The sequence below is a fragment of the Lepidochelys kempii genome, chromosome 9 (assembly GCF_965140285.1).
Source record: "Lepidochelys kempii isolate rLepKem1 chromosome 9, rLepKem1.hap1, whole genome shotgun sequence".
NCBI classification, from domain to species: domain Eukaryota; kingdom Metazoa; phylum Chordata; order Testudines; family Cheloniidae; genus Lepidochelys; species Lepidochelys kempii.
Genome location: NC_136388.1, coordinates 80182510 through 80208094, shown reverse-complemented (window position 1 = coordinate 80208094; position 25585 = coordinate 80182510). Strand labels below are relative to the sequence as shown.

Genomic DNA, 25585 nt, shown 5'->3' with positions numbered 1-25585 from the left:
GTTAGTCTGTATTCGCAAAAAGAAAAGGAGTACTTGTGGCACCTTAGAGACTAACCAATTTATCTGAGCATAAGCTTTTGTGAGCTACAGCTCACTTCATCGGATGTATCTGATGAAGTGAGATGTAGCTCACGAAAGCTTATGCTCAAATAAATTGGTGGGTCTCTAAGGTGCCACAAGTACTCCTTTTCTTTTTGCGAATCCTGGAATTGGATCTGTGAATCCTTGCAGCATCAGGGCCTTTATCACTTAATTTGCTAAATGTTCTGCTGTGTAAGGAGCAGAAACCTTAATTAAAGTCAGGTCATTGATCAAAGCCCTGAACCCAGCCTGGAGATAGCTGGTTCTCTTGGAACTGTTCCAGAATCTTGTCCCAAGACATTAACCATGAGGCCAAAGGACAGTTCTGGGATTTTTATGCAAACTGACTTTCCTTTTAAGCACAGTTTCCATATAGGCAACATCTGATCGAACAGGGACAATTGTTTCAGGGTTATCCTTTTACATCTAACCACTTCTAAAAATTAAGACGCTATCTTTCCTGACAAGAGAAATTCAGCCATGTACATGATTAAATCATGAGAGGAACCAGAACATGTGCTTCACTGAAAAAAGAAAGACCTCAATAGTGATCTATTGGAAATCAAGTATCTTTTTCAAGAACAATTGAACACAAAAGAGAAGCCAAGATCCAGGAAGAGGGTTCACTTTTAACTGGAGAATATTTTATTAAATATAAAAGTTTAAGAAACAATGAAGGATTCCAATGTAAGTTAACCCTAAAACTATATTTCACATAGCTCAGTTAAAAAGAGGTAGGAATTAACTTTTGTTGTTAAATAGACTAGAGTTAATAGACAAATGACCTCAAGCACAAATCAAGTTATAAAATAGTCAAACACTTTTATTTCCCCCAGGAATTTTTTGCATGATAGACTATTTTAATATCACCATGATATCTCTTTGTGCTACTTATCTTGTCTAAAACTGGCTGCTTAGAAGAGCTGAAGGCCACTTTTTATTCTATGGAGGTCATTCTGGGTCCACAATAATCCTTCCATCACACCTCCATTCGATTCAGGAGAGCTGCAGAAAGGAAGAAAAAGAGCAATTTAAAAGCCTCAGTGATTTGTGTAAGAGCTAAAGTGAAGAAAAATCACTTTGAAAAGCACTTTTAACTTTGCCAATGAGAGCACGCGAAAAAGGGCTTGTGATGCGTGCCCTTTGGCACCATACTCTTGGCTCATTTTTAACTCGAGCTGCAGTGTCTGAACGTCCCCAGTCAATATTCAGGATCAACTATGAAGCTGCCTTTCCCCTCTACAGGTAAATATAACGTCTGCTAATGTGAAAGATGCAAATGGATGCAGAATTACCTGTGCAATAATATTTCAGCTGAACTGCTCTTTGGAATCGGGAACACAGATATATCAGGCAACATGGTATTTCAGCAAGCAGTCAACTTGAGACCTGCCTATGCCAGGAGATACCTGGTATGCACAATACAAGTAGGCACAAGTCTCACAGCCTTGCTGTATCAGCCATTTTCTATTACTGAGGTCCTTGTTGAGGTTGTGACCACCCTGCTCTCGGCAAGAAGGGGCACAGATCATGAATAACATCAGGAACTCCCACCTGTCAGCAGGATGCTAAACCAGTATAATGAGAAGGATGGTTCTGAAATAAAGGTGCAGCTCTGGGGGTCAGGAGATGTAGATGTCACTCCTGGCTCAGCCAATGACTCCCCATTGCTTAGATCATAGGAGAGTCTCTTGTGCCTAGCCCAGTGCAGTCCTTACCCATAAGTGGGGCTCCTACCACCATACAAATAACTTCTAGAAACCAGAGTGTACTTAGAGTTTTGTTTAAGGAATTTATTGTTTGGGCAATGCCCACAGTGTTCTAGGCCATTTCCAAACATAGATGGTGGCTCGCTCCCTCACAATCAGTATAAATAACCCTTTCCACGGCACAAATTACCCTCTATGGGGACGTTTTAACAGTGTTTCCTTATCCCAGGGAGAACAACTGGGGAACACAGGTAAACCACGCTATGCCCATCAACACTGCAAGACACACGTGTGGTTGAAACTAGTCAAGACACTACCAGGTTGTGAGAAGACCTTCAAACAGTAAGTTTTACAGCTCTTATTCATTTTCCTGGAGTTGAAAAGATGTGAACCACGGTTAAATTTAACAGTTAAGTGTCTAAGGGATTCACCTGAAACCTGCACTCTGGCGCTGTGGAGAGCAGACGGCAGTCCGTGCTGTCAATTTCAAGTTTTTCCATTTTTGTTCTCTTCATGTTCAAGGACAGATCAAATTTCAGCTACAACCCAGCGTCCTCCACAGTAAGTGTATGTTCTCTACTGACACTATTTGATGAAACCCCTGGGTTTAGATACAGACTGCAGTGTCTTTCCTGCTGACTCATCGCTCAAGGGCACTGAAATCCAGTGATTAAGCAAGACTATTAAAAATGAATCCTATTTCTGAAATGTCAAAACTACCTTTTGACATGATCTGCAAGGCTGTGCCATGCTAGCAGCTATGCCCAGCCACCCACAGACAGATTCCCTTCTGGCTATCTTATTGCCAGCACAGCTATTGCTCTCAGGCAAGTATGGAGAAAACAGTGATAAGAGTAACAGAGAGGTGAGAAAACCAAAGGCTCTGCTTGCCTATGTGCAAAGAGCAGTCCCTACTTGAGGAAATGGGAAGGGATTCAAGACTCAGCAGCACCGTTCCTAAACCACCAGTAGCCAGAGGCATCCACTGAATTCGAAGTCAGGTGAAATTCTTCCTTTAGGGCCCACAGTAATTCTTAATTTATTTCCCTGCCGCAGCTTTGAGCTGCGACACACCATCTGGTAATCTGCCCTCCACTGCCTGAGATTGTGGAGTTAGTGGCCAGTATCAAATCTATATTTGTAAGTAAAAAAAAAAAAAGGTGGCTACAAATTACAAGATAGAGAAATGATTCATCACACACTTTTCACAAATACATGGAGATGGGTGCACAAGGAAGACTCCCACGAAAGACTTCAGACTCAGTGCTCAGCTCATCTTCCCCTATCCCTCACCTTCATCAACAATGCCAGTTCTGACACACAGTTTGTTGTCTTTTCCCACTCCTGTCTGTGCCAAACATACAATATGAAGAAATACCCTCCCACCATACCTGTTCACATAGCCACCATCTTCTCATTTAAATCCTGCATAAAGACTGACTCTCTTCCTTTGCAATGCCTACCAGGAGTTCATATAAAAATTCCAACTTTATCCATCCTATGGGATTCCCAGAGTTCCAGACTTCTGTGTTTATCCTTTGAACTGTAAGCTGTTTCAGGCTGGGATTGTCTTGTGTATCTTGTACAACGCATACCACATAAATAGCATTTAAAGAAGACCCTATCAACCCACAAAACTATTTAACTCTTTGGCTCTTGTATACTGCCCTAAAATTGCCTACAAATATACAGAATATAAAAACTAAGGAGATATAATTATGAATAATGGTATGATACTAAGAAAAAACTAAGGCTTTCTGGAAGCATCTCCCAATAGCAACGTCTATTAGGCTATAGCCGAGTCTCACAAGGTCAGACACCTCTTCACTACTGCCATTTTAAAATTGGACATCAAAGAATTCTCATTCAAGTATGTCTCCCAGCAACTCACAATTTCTACAGCTACCTGTGGTAATTTCAACATCAAGTATTGTTCCACTACTAATTGTTTTCATTATATTTTTAATAAAACATCCAATAAACTAAATTGCAAAAGACTCTGGAGACAAATACTGCAGAGAACAAGCTGCACTGAGTGGAAGGTGGACTTCATGTGGTCAGGAAGGCCTTTTCAATCTTTGATTTTTTAGGATACAAATGTGTGTTGCGGTGCACTGTTAAACCGCTGCCAAGTTCCACCCCAGAGATGGCTGCACTTCAGCAGTGGGCAAGATCATTTCCGTAGATACACAGTTTACAAATTGCTTTGGGTACCACTTCAATAAGAGGTGCTCAAGAAGCATAAGGAACAGATTCATAGATTATAAAGCTGGAAAGAACCATTGTAATCATCTAGCCTGACTTTAGGTTACATAAAGCAGGTACCGCAAGCTGCATGTCTTCTGCAGTGCAGTTCTATGTGTGGGCTAGTTTCTGCTGTGTTGTAATTGCAAGAAGCTGCAGCTGAAGTCAGCTGTTAGGTGATTTCTTCAGGAAGGCAGCTGCATCCTATACGTCACTTGCCCTCTTCCTCTTTCACTTCCAAGAGATGCTGGGGAGAGCAGAAAGCTGAAGATAAAAGAGGTAAATAACCCTCACTCCCAACCACAAGACATTAAAAAAATAAAAGCCTGAGTCACAGAGAAACGACATTTCCAAAGGTATCATTCGTTGTGTATCGTTGGTTTTCCTTATGGCTGCTTCTATAAACCCCACCAGTCAAGGCCTCTCCCCCAAGCACCACCACAAAGTTTCCCCCAGCCTACTGGGAACTTATCTCAAGAAGCAGTTACTGCTCTCTTCAGGATTATCTGTAGCCTTTCAGATCATAAGAATGACTGACCAGCATCCTTCCTCCTCACTCCACTCTGAACAAAACACCCCCTCACACCAACAACTCTGTCACAAATTCACACTTACTACTGAACTGAGGCCTGTATTCTGCTATCACCTATTGCATTCACTTCTGCAACACCCCTGCTACACCAAATTACTGAGCACTGACAAATTATACATCAAGAGACAAAAAACAAACAAACATCCCTCCCCCAGTATCTTACAAAACAAGAAAGAGAGGAGGGAGAGAGAGAGACACACATACAAAAGCTCTCTGGATGGATGCAGATATGTAGATAAACTAGACGCCATGTGTCATTAGTTATTCTATTGCTGAGAGGAGAATCATTATGGGGATTTCAAGGGGAATGATGCATGCACCTAAAGAACATTTTGCTGCAGGCAGGAAGTTAGCAGAGAGTTTGAAAGTACAGCGAAAACAGCTAAAATGGGTCAGATCCCCACATTGTCATTTGTGGGACACTGGAAGATTCTGGGGGCTTTCACCCAAGCATTATTAAAACTCTGCATGACTTTCTGGGGTGGAAGTGAAGGCACTACATGCATATATCTGCCAGCACAGTATGCATCCCTGTAAAGCCCGTTTAGGTTTCATCCTCCTGGATCAAGCAAATGTGCACATCCACTTTTCCGTAAATTTTCCCACCAAAAATACAACATCACTCTGATTATCAGTCATTTATTCTCCAGTCAAGGTAAGAGCTGTGGATGAGAGAGTGCAATTGGGGTGGAAGAAGTTACAGTACTAGCTTAAGAACTCAGGAGATATTTTAAGGCTTCTCCCAAGTGAAGTATCTTTACCAATGTTTCCTGTCTGTTGTTCCATAGCTACGTTATACACCAGGGGTCTCAAACTCAATTAACCTTAGGTCCAGTGCCAGTCCTCAAATCCTCCCAGCGGGCCAGTAATGTCACTCATGCCGCCCAGAACCCGCCCCCGCCTAAGGCTCTGGGAGGGAGTTTGGGTTGGGGAGGGGGTCTGGGGTGCATGTTCCGGGATGGAGTTTGAGTGCTGAGTGCAGGCTCTGGGACGGAGTTTGGGGGCAGGTGGAGGTGCAGGCTCTGAGAGGGGGTTGGAGGGTTCGGTGCTTACCTGGGTTTCCAAGGTGAGGCAGGCCAGGGGGCCTCCACGTGCTGCTGCCCCCAGGCACCACCCCCGCAGCTTCCCAGAGGCCGCAGGGACGCTCGGGGTGGGGACAGTGCGTGGAGGCGCAGCCCCACCCTGCCCTGGGGCCGGCAGCCACATGGACCAAGCGCGCAGGAAGCCGCTCAGCTCCACTGCACTGCTGGTGGTGGGTGGGCCCCGGGCCATTTTAAATCGCCCGGGGAGGGAGTGCCTGGGGGTGGCAGGTGGGGCCAAGAGAAAGACCCATCTCCAAAATTGCTGGAGCCCTGCAAGCCACATTGGGGAGGTTCTCGGCTGCAGATAGCCCGCGGGCTGGGACTTTGAGACCCCCCATTATACAGTAAACATTCCAGTTATCCGCTTGAAGGAAAACGTTCATCTGGGTCTTTAGTTTTACCAACAAACTAATTTCTATTCTGTTTTTCTGTTCTACAGCAATGTCAGCTGCTCACTGCTCGACATGCTGATAAGTCAATCATTTTACCAATGGACATCCCTACCCGACAGGAATCAATTTTTTTAAATCTCTGTCCTGTTTTGTGTGTCAAGCAAAGTTTACCCCTTATTTCAGTCTATGGAAACCATGGCAGATTGTCAGAGGTCATCTGTGGAGAGACAGAAAAAAGCATTTCTTTGAATTTGTTATTTGGGGTGAAGTCCTAAGTAGGGAAGCACAGTGAATGACTTCTGAAGGCCTTGATGTTCAGAAATAAAGACAAATACGTTCTGCTAGGGGTCACTACTGTGATAGACAATTGAACGCCACATTGCAAAGGACACTTTAAAAAGAAAGAAAGATTGCCTAGGAGGTTGGAAATCCACTTCTGTACCAAATTACCCACATAAACCCCTTTTCTTTACTGTTTTAAAAGTACAATGACTCTAAAGACACAGGTGGCTTTTTACCCATATACCTGCCCTCTCCAGGCTGGAAGGGTCAGTTGGGACCAACTACAAGCCTGACTTTTTAAATATTCTCTTAACAGCCCATGAAACAACTGCAAAGTCAGTTATAAGGAGGAGGCGTTTAAATCTTGACAAGTAACATTCTATAAAAATTATGCAGTCTGGGGGAAAGTCTCCCAAAGGGTTTGCCAAGGATTTCTTCATGTTGCGACTGCTTTTTAGAGACACAGCTTTTACTTGCTCATCATTTTCATTTAAGAAACATATTTGACTGTCCTTAGTTTTGGCTTTAAAATAAATAATAATTTTTTTGCAATTATTTGGTGTCTTTCAACCAAGACTCTCAAAATACTTTACACATAGTAAGCCTTGCTGCACAAGTGCACTATCCATTTAAGGACACAAATGGTGTGTAGCATTTAAAAGTTGTATCAACAAATACAAGAGGGAGAAAAAATCACTCTAGAAGTTCTCGTTTTGGCAAGGTAACTCTGGCAGGTTTTACCCTGAAAATGTCTATAGCCCCTGCTGATAAATTATTATATGCCCCAAAATCCACTTAATCAACATGGCCAGTCCAACTCTGATGTACCAAAGGTGATGTTCCATCAACTTCCGTGGGAAAGGAACAGTTGCTAGCAGTAGTATCATAGTATTCACCTGCTACTTCCTTTTGTTGTGCAATTACAATAGCTTCAGCTACCTCACAGTATTTAATACAGCAAATGAATTTCACATAAGCAGCTAAAGAAATGAGGAAGAGTAATCAGGTGCAGCAATGCTAAGAGAATACAATATTCAAAACAGCAGGTGAGCAAGAACCATGTGTCTAAAGCCATTTCTACTTTCTACTTGTAAGGAACTGTTCACAGGCTCTAAATGCAAAGAGTTTTTTCCTTCTTGTCAATCTATGTGATGGTATATATACCCCATATAGTGGTGAAAGGGTTAATGTGGGCTTGAAAGACCAATTAATCCAGCTGGCCATACCTGGAAGGTGGGCCAGCCCTAATTAAAGATGATGCCCAGCTGGGTAATGGCTGTAAAGAGAGGTAGTACACCATAGACAGGTGCTCCAGGGAGAGAGGCAAGAAATCTGTAGTCACTGTTTTGTTAGTGGAGAGACCTGTGGTGAACAGGAAGGCTCCTGCAGGGTAAGGAAGAAGGTTAGAGAGGGAAGATAGCTGAATACACATGACTGAAGCAAGCTCTCGTGGTTGACCCTGACACCAGGATGAGAAACCAGACCTGTGGGGAGAAGCCCTGGATGGTGTTTCTTATTACAAAGAGCCCAGAAGGAGCTGTGACAAAGGTTATGGTAGGAAGGGAGGCAGGAGTGTGTTTGGCACAACTTGGCTGCTCATCCAGGGGTCCCTGTGTAGAGGATGGGTCTAGGTTCCCCTACCAGCCACTAAGAAGGTGGTGTCAAGCCCCTGATGATGCACATAATGAAAATTCAGAGCCTTGAGAGGTGGTGTGATGACTGCTGGGTGCAAAACCAGAGACCTGATGCAAGGTTTTGGAATTTCTTGTTGTACTGTGTTACACTGGAAGGGATGGGACTAAATGTGACCTGGCTGCAGGACCAAGTCTTGAGAGGGGATGGACCACTGCAGGGCCGGACTGACTATCTGCAGGGCCGTGAGAGCTGAGAGCTGCCCAGCCATGAGAGGGCACACCAATGCTGAGTCTACAAGGAGCAACGGAAGCTCCCTAAAAGGGGGGGAGGCCCCCGTGCTGCCCCTTCTCCTGAGGCCATGCCCCTGCACCACCCTAAGCTCACTCCTCTCTACAAACCCCCAGCATCCCATCGCTCACCCTTATGGCCAGTAAAAAGCATCTAAAAGTGATGGGGCCCTGGCCTCCCCTGTTCTGGTGCCCCTGGAATCTACCCTTCCACAATCACACAAATTGGAAACACTGCCTGTAGGATTCCTACAGCTCAGACACTACAGCCAACGTTAGATAACTGTGTACAATTCTAGTACAAGGATAAGCAATGCTTGAAAACTGCAGCGGATGTTGGCAAGTCGGACACATTCTGTGAGGAGTGGGTGAAAGCTGGCAGGAGTGGAGTGAAAGTGACCAGAATGTGGTTAACGCCATTGCTGATAAGAAAGCAGCTGTGACAATAACCAGATGCCTATCAGCTGCGTGAATGGCTCCCACAGCAGTACTAAAAGCATGAACTTAGTGTCTGAGGGAGGCACTTTATGGTGATGAGTGTTTGTTCTTCCCCTCCTCCCCTCTTTCAAACAATGGAGGAGAGAATTGCTGCCTCTTGTGTTTGCTTCCAGCAACTCAGCAAAAAGCAAATCTCTGTTAGCTTTCACTGTCCCTTAACATTATGAGGTGTAGGAGTGACTGGGGAATGGGGGAGGGTGAAGAAGAGAGCATGAAGGGTGGGGAGAGATTCCCCTCTCGTTTCCAGCAGCTCTGAAAGGAAGGGTGGAAAGCTGTAGAGACCTTCAATGCCCATTCCTCCCTCCCACAAGGAGGAGAGCAGAGACTTCCCCCTAGGGTGACCAGACAGCAAGTATGAAAGATCGGGACAGGGGGTGGAGGGTAATAGGCGCCTATACAAGAAAAAGCCCCAAATAATGGGACTGTCCCAATAAAATCGGGACATCTGGTCACCCTATTCCCCCCTGCATTTTGCAGTAGCTGGGTGTGGTCAGGAACGGAGAAAAAATAAACTCCCGGTTCATCTAGCAGACAGGAGGAATTCTAAACATATCGGACAACAAGAAGAAAAGGGCAACAAGACAGACAGAGAACCTTATAGCAATGGCTCATGCCTGTTCTCCCCCACGCCCTCCCCAGGCATCAGGACGTACTGGGCTACTCCACTCTTCTGCAAGTCTTTTATGTTAGCCTCCAGCTAGTAGATTTAGTCCATTAGCTAGCAAGTGTTTGATAACTGTTTCAAACCCTATCTACAAAGATGTACTAAATCACCTGGAATGTGGTTAAGATGTAGGGGAAGAAATGATCATAGGCGCCCTGGTCACCTTGATCGATTGGTCTATCAGCCCTGACAAAGAGAGTGCCAATCACGTCTTTCGTGTTGTCCTAGCCATTCCTGGTCAGGCTGTCAGTGGCACCGGATGCCCAATCCGCATAGCGCACTGCAGCCCAGAACCCTTGAGCGCAAGTGATCTACCAGCCTCAGCCTCCCAAATACCTGGGATTACAGGCACATGCCACAGCACCTGGTTATAGGGCTCCTTGACAAGTTTAAAAAAATTTCTTATCAAATAAGATACTCTCTGCACTAAGAGACCAAAGTTCTAAGGAATCAGCTTTCCATATTAGGGTCCCCTACTATTCCCACTGAGTTCGCTGGCAAGGCACTCTGAACTCAGATGCATCATAATCAAGCCCATAAAAATCGTAAACATTACTGAATTTTGCTAATGAAGGAAAACACTGTGTGCTACAGAGGCAGGGATTGTACATTTACAGCTAGCTACAGGCAAACTTTAATACAATCCAAGTTCCAGACATTTTAACCAATGGACTGATGAGTTTCTATACATGGGAATTCCTTCACATGTAGACCGCAAATGGCAGTGTCCCAGACAGTGGGATTGTAGGGTAGCTATTATTCCCTACACTTCAGAAAAGCTGTATCACCACCAATTCTGGGAAATATGTTTGGACTACAGTATGTCTATTATGCCTACCTGGGTTGAATCAAAGGGCATATTCTGCAGCTGGCATCTAGAATAACAAGTTGCAATCAAACCTGAGGAATGAATCACACCATTCTTTCATGCATTTGATTGCAGCCTCCATAAGCAGGAGTCTATACTGTATAGCAAAACCAAGAGTTTGTCCACATGACCCTGCAGTTTCGACTGGAGCGGGAGGGAGATGAACCTCAGCGTGCCCCATAGTGGTATGCTGTAACTCCCCCCTGTGGATGCCGCAGGCATGAACTAAAAACTATGTAGTTCATGTTAATATAAATGATCTTCAAACAGAACTATGTTAATGTGAACCACGCACCTTTTAGTTCATGCCTGCAACAGCTACACGGGGGAGTTAAAATGCAGTGCTTTGGCACACATTGCAATTCATGCCCCAGTAGTCCGAATGTGGGGCCGTGTAGACAAGTCTTAAATCTACTGATGGGAAATGAATGACCATTAAAGAACAAGCAACCAGTCTCCTATCAGAGCATTTGCTGTCAATTTGACAAATCTAAAGTTCTACCACAGCTCCCCATTCTGATGTCTTCTCTCATCAATCTAAATACTAGTTATACAGCTGGATGTTATATTCTTCAAGGTAAAGGCTCCCTACCCAGCAGTATCAATTTTGGGATACAGAGATTTAATTAAAAATAGATCTCTAAATTCCAATATTTACCCTACATGAAACATGTCCTGATGATTAGAGTTCATGCCTTGGGTGACTTCGAAAACAAGCAGCAGGCTACAGGTCTGAGGGGTTGGAGATCTCCCTTTAAATGGAAGCAAACACACCAATGTCTAATTTTACCCTGACCAATCAAGCAGCAACACAGTCCTTGGTGCTGACTAAGAGAAAAGTGTACTATTGTGGCTCCATTCAGCTGACCATCTGTGCTTACTGTCACAGAGACAAGGTGGGGAAGGGAATATCTTTTATTGGACCAACTTCTGTTGTTGAGAGAAAAGCTTTCAAGCTTACACAGAGCTCTTCTTTGAGTTTCTATGACTTAGGCAGACTGAGCTAATAATGGATAAATTGAGGAGTTCCAATTGGAAAATGGGGCTGTCACTCTCCAAGGGTTAACCTGATGCAACTCACAGCAAAATCCAAAGCCAGCTCAGAAAGGTCAGCTAACACTACAGAAATATCTAATGAGCATGAATTATTCCATAGCAACTGTAAATTGCCATAGCTGCTTCTGTTACAGTAACCAAGTGAACAAAATGCCTTGAACTGCATGCAGAAAACCACAATCCACTTGGTCTCTTTACTGAGGGCTTCTTTTTGCCTGAGGTAAGAACTTGTTTGTATGTTCCATAGCCTGAAAGACACCAACAATTGTTCTGTATCTTGTTCATTCTGTGGACCAATGATGTGCAAGAGACTTCACAGACCCTCTCACTCTCCCAACACCCCAATCCTGAAATATATGGATCTCATGTTTCCTTCTCCAGAACACTAGGACAGGCTTTACAGACCAGTTTGAGAATCACAGGTCTAAAAGTGTGGTAGCTATCACAAATGCAATGCGTAGGAATGTAGGAACTGCCATTTACTTATATTTTGTTTTCGAAGAAGAAAGAGTTTCTGTGCCCCTGTACTGCAATGTAAGAGACAAAATTGACTGGACAGTGAAACAGCCTTGCCAAGGCGGAGCTACTGGATTAACAGGGCAAATACCACAGCCAAGTTAAAAAAATCTTAAAATGGAATTGATAACTCCACATTAACCAGAGCGGTCCCATTCCCTAGAAGAAAAGACTCAGCTAAAGCTTCCTCCAGTACTACCACCATCTCCAGCACATCCTGTAATTCTTCACTGAGGCTGGGTGCAACCCAGGGGGGGCCAGATCTTTGGCTAGTATAAATTGTGTAGTTTCTTTGAAGTCAATGGTGCTGTTTCAGTTTATATCAACTGAGAGTCTAATCCTTGATCTCTAACACAGCCACAACAGGTTTGAAAATTCAACTCCAAACATTCATCACAGTCTGTGAAAAACAATAGCTTCCCTGATGGGATACAGCAAAAACCCACCACTGCTGGTTTTTTTGTTTGTTTGTTTGTTTTTAAAGGACGACAGAGGAAGGGGTGGGACATATGGGGGGATGAAGATGGGACTGCCAGGAGCTGGTTTCCTCAGCAGGATTGTACTGAAACTGTGCATGTGACAATTAGGTTCATCTTTCCACAGATGTAACTGCATTTAACTGTCCAACAGGTTAAAAAAAACCAACCCTGAGGTGCAAAAAGAGACAACACACAGATTCTCAGACAGAAAAAAAGAAAAAAGCTGCTTTTATAATGGCGGCAATTACAAAAAAAAAATCTCTCAAAATTATTCTTGCTAGATATAGGGGACAAACATTAGTGTAGGGTAAGATTCCTCCATTCAGAAAATGACTGCCACTGCTTTCTAAAGATTCATAGTGAGATGCTGGATGAGATTCAGAGGGTGTGCATGTCACTGCCAGGCAAAGATAACTTTCGTCCCATTATACGCAGCCCTGATTTTCTGAAGGTTTATAGAAGCACACACAAAGTCTCACAGGGAAACAAAGCATGAAGAGAATAGCCATCAGGGATGCCTGACTCACCTGTGGTTAACCAGAGACTGGATAGCTGAGACTACTACATTGTTAATGAACTCATTCAGTAAACATTTTGTAATAGTCACACTGAGCATATTAAGTGAGATAAGTTTGTTTGCTCACACCAATTTCCAGGTATAGTCATCTCCATGGTTATGTAAAAGAAGCACCATTCTATATTATGACACACATTCTGCAGTTACTCATTTCCTGTAGCCCCCTGTGATAAGATTGATTTTTCTTTTAGTTCTTTTCACCAGAGTACCTCAAAGTGCTTTTATAAACACTTGTTCATTAAGTCTCAACACCTATCCCATGCAAGATAGGCTAATATGGGAAAAATGATGCACAAAGCGGTTAAATGACCTGCCTATGATTAAGCAGTGAGTAAGTGCGAGAGCCAGGAACACAACACCCAGGTCTCCTGGCTTCCAGTGCTGTGCTTAAGCCACAAGATCATGCTTCTTTCCATTAAAGGCATCCTGACCACATCACATCATAGAGTGGCTGTTCTGGTTACTTGGATTTTTAACTTAACTTGAGGGATCTGGGTAGGAGGTAGTGATAGTAGGTGCTGGGACAGCATATTTTACCCAGTGACATCACTGAATGCATTTGCCAGTGGTTAAAATAATACAATTTGGACTGCCACATTACCGTGTTAATTGATCTTGTCAAGGTAAAGGTCTCTATGCCCCTGCCTTTTTCCTGTGAGATTCAGCCACTTTGCTCAAAACAGACCCCCCCCCTTTTTTTTTTTTTTTAAGTAACCCTCTCTGGCCTCTTCCTGCATCCTCAAACTACAGGTCAATGAAATGCTAGTGGAGAGAGAGAGAACAATTAAACATTTCTCAAACTGCTACAGCTATTAACAGGAACAGCTGTCTCAGACTCTTCTTGTGGTGGTGCAGGGCTGAGCATAAACAACATGTACTTGTGGCATAATAGCAGAAACCCCCACCCATACCATTACTTACTTTGTACTGGGGGAGTTCCTTCCACCGTCTCTTGTCACTGGCTGATCAAGCATGGACATCATAGAATAACTATCCACCAATAGGCTATCAGGGTCATCTGTCTGACCTGGAAGTTTCCCAAGAGGAAAGTCTTTCCACTGCACTCCATCTGGGTGGGAAAATAACATTCATGGTACAAAACAAGTGCGCACTTTCTAAATAAACTTCAGAAAACAGTATGTGGGCTGTTCATACATTTCATAGCTCATGTAAGAATTGTGTAGCACACATTTGGGAATAACTTCTCCAAATTTTGATTCTGACTTCTGCTGCTTCTCCAAAGTATAGCTTGTCCAAACATTTTGGGATACTCTGAGTTATTAAACCCCACAGATTCCAAAGCCAGAAAGGACCATTCTTGTCATCCAGTCTGACCCCCTGTATAGAACTTTTGGGCAACAGAACTTCCCCAAAATAATTCCTAGAGCAGATCTTGTACAAAAATATTGAATCTTGATTTAAAAGTTGCCAGCGATGGAGAATCCACCACAACCCTTGGAAAACTGTTCCAATGGTTAATTACCCCACTGTTAAAAATTTACACCTTATTTCGAGTCAGAGTTTGTCTAGCTTCATCTTCCAACCACTGGATCGTGTTATGCCTTTCTCTGCTAGATTGAAGATCACATTATCAAATATTTGTTCCCCATGTTGCAGGTATTTATAGACTCTGATCAAGTCATCCTTTAGCATTCTTCTTCATTAAAAGTTTGAGCTCTTTGAATCGATCACAATAAGTTACAGTTTCTTATCTTTTAATAGTTCTTCTCTGAACTCTCCCGAATTTATCAACATCTTTCTTGAACTGTGGACACCAGAGCTGCACACAGCATCCAGAAGTGATTGCATCAGTGCCAAATACACAGGTAAAATAACCTCTCTGCTCCTACCTGAGATTCCCATTTATTCATCTAAGGAACATATTAGCCCCTTTAGCCTCAGCATCGCACTGATAATCACTTTCAGCTGATTATCCACCATGACCCCCAAGTCTTCTTCAGAGTCACGTTCTAGAGCAATTTCTTTTATTTAAATTTAGATTTTTTTTTTTTAATATACTTGTGGCATTTGAAAACTAACAAAGCCGTTCATGTGTGTTAATTCCGAAAAGCACCTGATTTGATTCCTAAAAAAGTCCAAGATCTAGTACATGGAAAGAGCCACTTGCACACATGTAAGACACTCCCCCATCTTAAGGAGCAGAAAGCTATATGTTTGCCACCAAGCAGTTTGCTCCTTTGGTTTCCATCCACAGTAACCTCTTTGCCAGTATCCCCATCAGCAAAGACAGGAGCGGAAGAGAGGAAATATATTTTTAACCAAGTGGGAGTTGGATAATTGGAACAAGATCACTTAAGATAAGGGGGATTCAAACTGGGATTTTTCAAAAAAGCATAAGGGAGTTTGACACCAATCTCACATTGAACTTAGGTCTCTTTAAAAATCCCAGCCTGAAAGTGTTAGCAAAATACAGTAGTAATTGAAAACAGGAACTTGCCCTACAGAATAGAAGGGAAGCAAGACAAAAGCTGGGGGAATAACCTGTAAAAAATCTTTTGCACATGACTGGCCAGGGTGGGGGGGAGAAAGAGATGTGAAAGAGGGAACACAGCAATAACTTGGAAAGTACACATTATCTTATCAACTGGTAGGGTCTTACAACAGTGATGGGCACAGTTGTATCTTCCCCACCACTTCCTACTCCTTTATTCAGTTTCTGATAGTCTACAGGCTGCACACTCTCACAGGAATTATCTGCCAACTTGGACAGCAGTAATGAGGCTGTTTGTTTGTACTTCATATTCAAAGTTCAGCAGACAATGCCAAATCCAAGTCATCTCCTACATTTCAAAAGCCAAGTCAAAGATAGGTGTGTCGCATATCATTGTTTGGAAAGCAAGGCTTCTCAAAACTCGTTTGCTTTCCTGATAAAGGGATGGCTGCTACTTTGGAGGGGGAGAACAGGAACCTGATCAATCTAAAAAAATAAGTGGTATTTCATGTTCCAAGTAAGAATGTTAGCCCAAAGGAGAATGGAGTTGGGGGGTGCAGGAAGAAGGGTAAAACAAAGCAACCTCACTTGTCTCAGGCTACTGGAAGTGGAACCAATATGGCAGAGCCATGTACGCAAACCAACCACAGCACTGAAAATGTTCTCTATTCCAGCCAGCCATAGAATGTGAACCGAATGTTTCCAACTCCTGCTTACCATGGAAAAGTTGCTCATTTCACTGTTACTTCATTCTCCCACTCACCTGAATATTCAGCTCCAGTGACGCAGCATCAATCTGATTAAGAGTAATTGCTTAGACAAACAAAAAATAACGTACTTAGGAAAAGTATCTGAGTGAACTGCCTTTCGCATTGTTGCCCATGTCTCCTTTCATGCAGCTCCATATCTGAAATGCCTTCCCTGATCTGACTCACCAGTTCTTTCCTCCTCATCCCATCCCCCCACCAAAGTCTTCAACAAATTGTGCTTCTTCCATGAACCCTGTAAACCTTAAAATCCTCCTAGTCCCTCAAAAATAAGTGTTCAATAGTAGTGGGGAGTAGTCTTATAACTAACAATGTGCTTGCTAAACTGCCCTAAACACAATAGTTTAATCTCTTAAGGGTTGTAAAACTTTGGTCTAATTCCAGTTGTTGGGTTTAGTGTGCGGGGTACTGGGTGGTGTTGGTATTCATCCATTTGCATGCTGGCTGTGTATATTGCAAGCTTCCTGAAGCATGGTACTTGTATGGAAAGCACTTTGCACATCACTGGAAATACATAAATAACATTTTTAATGAACTCTTGGTCTGATAAGGGGAGGCTTTCAGCATGTACTGCCAAAGTCCATGAAATGTTCATATTTTCTTTACTGCTCACTACTAGCCCACACCCTTCTCCACCAACTAGGTGAAGTGGAATTTTAAGTACAGTGATATGAAAGTTAATGAAGCATTAACTGTGTGTACCTGTAAAAAGTAACCACAGCGTTATGGGAGCCACGAGAAGGGAGATGCCTATAAGTGGCAGGCTGTGAAAAAACAGTTTACAGGGTTTAGCTTTAACATGGATTTGAAGTACGCTTCAGTCTTAACCAGGCTGAGAGGTTTGAGGGGCCACTGTGCGTTTCAATTTACATTTAGTGGTGACAAAAAGACCCAGGACATCAGAGTAAGTCTTAAAATCACTTTTACCTGCACTGATCTGCCAGATGGACCCATGCAGCGCTGCCCTTTTCTCAGCAATAACCATCATGTTATCAGCATGAAGAAGTTCCTCCAAAGGCGTTGGCTCAGCTTCCATCTCTTCTTCCTCAGCTTCCTCCTCCCCCTTGTCTTCTTCATCACCAACACCACCCAGTACAGTTTCTCGCCTTTCCACCCTCTGGCCTTTGGCCTGACTCTCCTGTCTGGCCTTCCACTGTAAGCTCTCAATGGTGTAAATTGGCTGCCCACTGCTGTCTGAAGAAGAGCCTGGACTGGAGAGAGAGTCTCCTTCTTGGGTGTAGATGGAGGAGAGATAGAGAAGGTTCTCCTGAGCATCTGAAGGCAAGGGAGGCTCCATGTCTGACAGGATCCTAGAAAGAGAAGGAGGGAACCAAAGCATTACAAGCAAGGAGAGACTCCAGGACAGAGGCTTATGGAATTGAGCAGCTCTTAAAAAGGGCTCTTCTAAACGAGCTCTCCCATGCCATTGGGATGGTGCGCATGACAGAGGTGGTAATTCTCCCAAGCTGAGTGGGGTCCTAGGCTACTCACTCTCCCTCTTTGCTTTCTTAAAGATTCTGATTTTTTTTTTCTTAATTTCCCCCCTAATGATTTTCATGAAACAGCACAGATTACAACCCTTATAAGATCTCACTACATTATTAACTTCAACCAGCCTTGTCAATGATTCTTTGCCCATATTGCTTTTCCGATACCTCAAATGTGGATTTTTTTTTTTAATCACCAATTTCTAGTTTCTCTACTCCACTCTTAATTTGTTTTTTGAAAGAGAGACCTGAAAAATTCTGCTGCTTTCTCTCTTGTAGCACCAGTGGAAAGAAGAGCAGAAACAATATAAGTTTAGTATACACCACAGGGTTTCCACAAGGGTGACAGCAGGTCAGTGAAGGTGTCCCAGCCACAACTGAACATACTTCTTTTTAGTGGCTCTGACCAGGTTGCGTATGATCTGTTTCCTGTCCCCTCTTTCCTTTTTCAAAGAGATGAGGGTCACACTTACAGCTGCAGGAGGTGTGGGGTTGCCCAGCAGGGAGCTTCCAAACATTTATCAATGAGCTTTATCCACTGCAAAGAAACTCTACGGAGAAACAGCTTCCTTTTGTTTATCTGACTCTGTGAAGGGCGTCTCATTTTCCTCCCTTAAAAAACAAAACAAACAAACAAACAAAAAAAAGATAAAGAAGAGAGGGGCCTCACAACATAAGAAACATGTTTATAACCAACCCTTTACATTTTTATAGTACCTTTCACCCTTAAGAGGCAGAGTTAACGTGCTTCTCAGGCCACCATTCCAACCAGCTGTGGAATGCAGCTACCTCTGGAATGAAGCACAACATACCATGATCTGGCAGTTTCAGCAACTCTCAAAAGTTCAGGACAGGAAGTGAAAGACAACTCACCCAAAGGCAACATATGCTAAGTAGGAAGAATAAAATGAGAATAGCCATAGTGGGTTCTGGTCAGGACACTAAGAGTAACCCCAGGGTGTTGCAAAGGCAGCACCGTCTGACCTAGTGGTGGTCTGAGCACAGCACTGGAAGCCAGGGACTCCTAAGAACTGCTTATTATGAGAAGTCCAGCCGGCATCTGTAGTAACACAAACTACTGGTTTAGGTTTTATGTATAAAACAGCACTTTAGCAGTGCAGTGCTCTCAACACCATGCTGGTGCATTGGTCCCTTACAGGAAAAATTACCACCTTTCAAATCTTGATAAAACCCATAATGAAGTTTTGGAAATGATTTTTCCATATATTACAATGAACTAAAGGGTACCCAGAAAGTGCACGTTAAAAAGCATGAAAACTGAGATCTTGAAAGCCATAGGAAATTAATGTGACCAGTATAATTAGGATCCTGAATTTCTGACTTGAAAGTACTACCATCTTCCTTGCACTGGAACAGGAGAGGATTTTAAAGCCATCTTCATATAGAACCTAAAGAATTTCAGACTCACTCACTGGCTTTTGCTTTGGCGTTGGCAGTCAGAATCTCAGCAATCCAGTTGATCAGGTACTGAGGCCTGAGTTCTGAAGATTCAGAACACTGCTTCAGGTCAGCAAACATTTTCTCTAGCAGGGTCTGTGTAAAGTCTCGGGACTGGAGGCCCTTTAGCAGAGGCTGCCAGAAGTAGTAAAATGTCTGAGGGATTTTGAAATCCAGCAACTCTTTATTTTCTATGAGAAAAAAACAAAAACACTACACTTAAATGGTAAAGTATTTTAAACATAACATCTGGTTCAGTGATAGCTCCAAAGCGAGTAGCATATACTGTATTAAGTGGCCTTATATTTCTCCTGACATCCCACTCTGAAGCAGTCATAATCAGCAAAGACAGGAAAAAACAATGAATGGATAATTAGGTAATTAATACAATCTTTCAATGAAAGCAGAAAATATGAAGCCTGATCTAATCATGCAAGCCACAGGAAAACCTCTCTGTTTGGCTAATGCTTTGCCATCATAAGCTCAACGCCCACAGAACTGAGAGCTAATCTATCTAAAAAGTTACTATAAAAAGGGTTAGTAAAGGGTAAAGCAACATAGTATTGAGCAGCTCCGAAGAGCTCTATTACTGTAATATAATTACAGCAACATGCAGATAACCCCCTGGGAACCTCTGAGGTGGGGATTTTCAATTAGTCCCAAGGGAGTTAGTCACCCGATTTCCAATGACAATAGGGTTTGGGTGCCCAACACTCTTTAGACAGCATTTTAAAGGGGCCAATGTTGACGTCTCTCAGTTCAGTCTCTCTCAACCTGTGAGCAGCAACACGGAAGCAAGTCACAGCTAGAGGCAGTCATACAAGGGTAAGAATTATTTTTGACCAGTTCCAAATGGAAATTCCTGTGGTCTCCATGAAACCCGTAGCTATAGTGGATACAGAAAGAGAGTCACAATCAGACTTAGAAGGAACCCTCCGCTTGCAACCACTTAACTGCAGCATTGGCATGGAAGGTCTGCCTTCATGCATGTAGGAGTGAGTACATGAGAAGGTAGACATGAAAATAAAAGGGGCTCCAAAAAGATGGGGTAGGATTTACCAAAACTTGTCGTAGACAAAAGGGACACGAGAGTAGGCCTGGTGTAAGCACACAGCATGTTTCAATACAAATTACACTAATGCAAACTTAATTTTTCATCATAATGAGAAAACATATTAAGCCTAACTCACTGCCTTACCCTGGGGTGTGTTAATTTAAGGCAGGGATTGGCATCCTTCGGCATGCCGCCCGCCAGGGTAAGTCCCCTTGTGGGCAAGGCCGGTTTGTTTACCAGCCGTGTCTGCAGGTTCGGCTGATCGCGGCTCCCACTGGCTGTGGTTCGCTGTTCCAGGTCAATGGGGGCTGCGGGAAGTGGCGCGGGCCGAGGGATGTGCTTACCGTGGTGGGCCGCATGCCAAAGGTTGCCGATCCCTGATTTAAGGGATTTCACATAAAGTCTGAGACACTAACCTTCACACTTGATATTTAAAGTCTCCAGTTGTTCCACAGTTGGGATGAGACAGCCATCATCTAGAAGAGCTTCAGCCACCACCTCCCTATAACAAATAGAAATCCCCATTAGTCCCACCCGTACCTCACATTTCCAAAGCATCTCTTGTCCTGACCCCCAAAACACTTCACATGCTACATACAACGGGATTCATTTCATCTGCTGCTGAAATGTGGTGGGACGTGCCAGCTCCTTAATAGGCAGGATTTGACTTTAATCAACTAAGGTCATTAAATGTCGACTTCAGCTGACACCCTCAAATCAACAGAAAAAAACCCCCAATCGATAAACAAGCGGCACAAATGCAGCCTCCCTCCCCCTTGCACCTGCAGGGATTGGTGTCACCAGCCCTGTGGCTGTGCAGGGAGCCCTCTGCAGCCCTGCCATCACAAAACTGCTCTCTCACACACCAGTTGGGAGTGCTGGGGCGGGGGTCTCTGCTCTGTTCCACCAGGACCCGCTCAGTGGAACTGCAGAGGGCTCCCTGCATGGCTGCAGGGCTGCTGACACACAATCCCTGCGGGCACAAGGTGCGAGGAGGCGGCTGCAGTCCTGGAGGGACAGAGCAGAGATCCCCAGCCAGGACTGTGAGGAGTACTCCAGCAGGAGACATTCAGTAGCGGGGTGGTCTCTCCCATGGTTGGGGAGTTAGCCAGGCCAATGACACCCAGTAGAAACCTCAATTAAAAATTGATTAAAATAAAAACGTAGTTCTGCCAAGCCTATTAATAGGCCCCAAAACACTATACGAGCTCTAGTCTGAGAGTTAAGATACCCACTGAAACGGGAGGGGAAACACAATCCTCCAAACCAGAATGTGACCAGGTCACTACAGTTAACACTTGTACTCTGGTGAGGGGGGAATCCCTAGGCATTGAGATTTCAAAAGCAGTGCAGGGGATTCAGCACTATGTTTTTCATTAAAATGATTCGATAATGTGTGGTAGAGGTCTAACAACCAGGATCTATAAGAACCACAAGCAGTCAGCCCTGTTAAGTCCCATCTGAAAGATGGCATCTCTGAACCTCTGGCAGAAAAGCATCCCCGTATCACGATGTTAAAGATACTAGTTCAAATGTCAGAAGACGGGCACTCCCTACTGCCATTTTCTGCAATACCTGGGATGTACTTTGATGTCTCCCATCCAAACATCAGCCAGGGTTAGCATGGGAGATCTGGAGCTCACAGCCCAAGATGGCGTGCAATTGCTAGTACAAGGGCTTGGTGCAACTGAAGTGGGAGACAGAGGAAAGTCATTTAAACTATCTGGTTCAGATAGGTTGAACTGGAGGTTGGCAGTGAGAAGCAGCAGTAGGTTCAGGTATAAATTCCTACAGCCACTCATTATTTGAATAAGGGCTTCTGCTCAGTCCAGTGTTTGGTAATATACAAAGGACAGCATTAAAAATAACAGCACAAATATCAAACCAGCAATTTTCAAATGCAAAATGCTCAAGTGAGAGAAAACGGCATCTCTGCTTCTATTTTCTTTGGGTTTACAGAGGTAGAACCAGAGTTAAACAAGACATACTTTGTTACAGGATGCCTGTGGCTTTTATTGTCTGGGGGGGAAGGGGAGATCCCCAAACCCAAATCTGAACATCAAGACAAGTTAAATAGACCTGATCTAAGATTCTATAGACACCAAATTGCAGCAACTAAGTGATTCAGGGAGACCCCAGCTACTAGAAAGGCTATCCATAGACTGTGACTTGCCCTACAAAATAGGTTCTAATTTAGATCCCTCTCTTTTCTGGAATCTGTTCTAAGATAATTACTGTATTCCTAGATACAATGACTGTTCCTCACTGACTATTTAAGGTTACAGCCATGGAGATGCAGGCTCAACCTTGTGATTACGCAAACAGGGATGACAAGCACAGCTGACTCAAGTCATTAGCACTGGAAACTAATTCTGCTTTTAATCTCTAGAGGCATCTTCCTGCCTTTCCACCACTGCACACATGTGGTCTATATGGACAGAACCATAGCAATGAACAGTACCCAGAGTCATGTAGGAATGCTAAATGACGTGTCTTCTCAGGTTGTATGGAGCACTAGAAGAGGTTATTGGACCCCGTTAGCCCTGGACTCTGCCACCTGGATTGCCAAAACCAGTGAACTAGTAAATTTGTCATTTTTAGACTCATTTCCTTCCTGCCTTCCCAGCAGTTTCTCTGTTTTCCTACAAACATGAGACCACTCCCACTACTGCATACCGGTATCTTATTGCTCGTTGCCCACCTTACCACTTCTGACAATACAGTACCATCTTTCAGCTGATCAGTGCCATCATCTCCATGCCAGGCCTTCCCTACATTCCAGTGTAACCCTTTTCCCCTCCCTGATGGTTCTCAGTCTGAGGGAATGGCAAGGAACGAACATCAGGTAGGAAGAGGGTCATGCTATGGGGGCAGGCTTGGATCCTCTCCACTAGTCCCAACATCACTTGCAGCTGGTGGCCAGACAGCTGCCTCCATCCCTGGCACAATGGCCAGATAAATGCTAAGGGGGGCAGGGTAGGGGAAGGGGAGTGGAAAGTCTAAAAAAAAACTTGCCATCAAAGAACTCCCATCCAAATTCTAGGTGCTTCTGACATACATATAAAACCAATACTAAATGGAGTTACAACAGTCATCCAAAGCAGTGGTGTTTCTCCATTACCCACACCCTGCCACATCTCATTTAATCATCAGTCAGCAGGATTTAGTTCCCCACCACGCATCTCCATTCCAACTGCCTCAATTCCCTGCCAATGCCCAGACTGTACTGCTGTATGCCCAGGCCGGGCCAGCCACTTCAGATGGGGTGGGAGAACAGGTCAAGGAAGGGACCCTCACAGAGTATACACTACCAGTAGCTCTCTCATACAAAAGCAAACCAAGCTCAAGCACCCCTGTTCATCCTAACTGGGCAGAGTGTCATAGGAAGAAGGCAACCTCTCAGGTAGGAAGGTCTGAGGCCACTTAGGGCTTCATCGGTTAAACACACCATTTTAAATTCCACCCATTAGTCAATACCCAGTCTCAGCAGGTCCTGGAGCACAAGCCTAGTGTGCTGAGGGCAAGAAACTGTACTCATCAAGCAGCCTACCAACATTCTGCACTAGGTACAGCTTTCCATTACATTTCAGATCCAGTCCCAAATATGTTGCATTACAATATTCAGTCTAGAGATGAGAAGACACCGATCATAGTTAAGGCTACATTTTTGTCACTGTGGTCACAGAAGTCAAGGAATCTGTGACTTCCAGAGACCTCTGTGATATTCTCTGCTTCAGCCCCAGGTGTTGCAGGACTCTGGAGCTGACAGCCAGTGGGACCCTGGCAGGGTTCCAGCGACAGCAGTGACAAGTGACAGGAAGCCCCCTGCAAAGTTCCAGCAACAGGTGACAGACTCCTGAGGGGCCCTCCTCAGGGTTCCAGCGACAGCCTCACGCGGGGGAAAGGGGGCGCCTCAGGTAAGCGGCTGGGGTGTCCCGTTTTCTCTGTGGGAAATATGGTCACTCTGCAGCTCCCAGCTGCCCTGGGCGGAGGGGAAACCCCACAGCTCCCAGACACCACAGTAGTGGGGGAAACCCTGGAACTACAGCAGCAAAAGTCACAGACAGGTCACGGCGTCCGTGAATTTTTGTTTACTGTCCGTGACCTGACAATGACTTTTACTAAAAATAACCATGACAAAATCTTAGCCTTAATCATAGTGCAAGTTTCATATCCAGGAGAGAACACAGCAACCTCACCCAATGCCACTATTTGATCATCTGGAAACAGCTGGGAGTGAAACCAGACCCCAAGTCGTAGACTTTGGTCACAAACATTGATTGTACATCCCCAAAAGGGCTGAGAGATCCTGACCCAACTACTCTCCTTCCTTCCCCCAGTGATTGAGCTACAGCCAGTTTGCTCTCATCCATGGTCCAACAGTACCCAGACGCCAGGAAATGCATTTGGTTGCACTCTTCAGATCACATGAGACAGCAATTTTAACCTGGGCATCACCAGCATACTGCAAATGCTTCAGCCTATGCCTCCTCACTAATTCTCTTCATATATGCACTGAATAAGAGGGGTGATACAGTAGATTCTTCCAATACAAAACACTAGAGTATCCTTGGAGCAGAATACACCGATCGCCAGTTCGCACCTTCTAGCCACCGGGAAATTAGCACATTTTCTAAGGGTTAACTATGAAAATGAAAGCAAAAATTTTCCCATTTTTAAGAAGTAAAATATCCGCAAAAATTCACAGGAAACAGTTGTTATGCCCCATCTTCCCAAGAAAGAGGGCTATGGTAGTCCTTTAAGAACTAGACTCTCTTTGCAGGCCTCCTGGAGGTGTTATCTCTATAGTACCTGTGGCACTAGTTAGAATTCCCTGGACTGACAGAGTATTTCTAGCACTGCCAGAAACATGCACAACACAGAGCAGTTCCAGTTGGCTCCTTGGGGCCTCTGTACGGTTAAGCAAGAGGGTACTTATCAGACCAATGGTATGCATCATAAAGCACTCCTCCTGTTCTCTCTGCTGCTTTTGCATCCAAATACCATTCTTTGCTCTCTCTTTGGTGTCAAAAGGCAATTGGCAGATTCATGGCAGAACTTCAAACTGGAAGCCACAAGCTGTAGGGAGCAGAGGTTCTATTTTTAATTTGTAATGCTTCGGTGGCTTATTGGCCATTCACTTGCAGTTTACAGACAATTCCAATTAAGGGAGGGAGGTTTGCACTCAGAAGAGGCGAGATCCATTGGCATTACCCAGTAGGAACCTATGCTATGCTATAGCATTGGTTTTGCTATATAAAGATCAATGGAAACAATAATGTGACAGGGTCTTATTTTCATTTTTAATATAGTAATGTACTACTGCTAATAAAAAAAGGCAAAAGACACAGGTAGGATTCTTTTATGGGAGATGCTTTTAATCACGCTTGACTCTCAAAGAAAGC

General features: G+C 44.0%; 1 protein-coding gene and 1 long non-coding RNA gene across 3 annotated transcripts in view; one reads left to right on the top strand and one right to left on the bottom strand.

Moving 5' to 3' along the window:
* Positions 1-728: 728 nt before the first annotated feature.
* The window catches only part of LAS1L (LAS1 like ribosome biogenesis factor), a 47109-nt gene continuing 22252 nt past the window's right edge, over positions 729-25585 (bottom strand). The window contains exons 8-13 of one of the 2 annotated variants that reach the window (XM_073361027.2): positions 20597-20682; positions 19102-19317; positions 18142-18280; positions 17109-17491; positions 13884-14031; positions 729-1086 (exon numbers count right to left, since the gene is read on the bottom strand). In XM_073361027.2, coding sequence (XP_073217128.1) covers positions 996-1086; positions 13884-14031; positions 17109-17491; positions 18142-18280; positions 19102-19317; positions 20597-20682 — 1063 coding nt within the window. In that variant the 3' untranslated portion in view covers positions 729-995. The remainder of the gene's footprint in view (positions 1087-13883; positions 14032-17108; positions 17492-18141; positions 18281-19101; positions 19318-20596; positions 20683-25585) is intronic. The other variant, XM_073361029.2, reaches the window with a different exon arrangement.
* The window catches only part of LOC140917702 (uncharacterized), a 37892-nt gene continuing 14145 nt past the window's right edge, over positions 1839-25585 (top strand). Inside the window, exon 1 of the long non-coding RNA XR_012160953.1 lies at positions 1839-2132. This is a non-coding gene — a long non-coding RNA (uncharacterized LOC140917702). The remainder of the gene's footprint in view (positions 2133-25585) is intronic.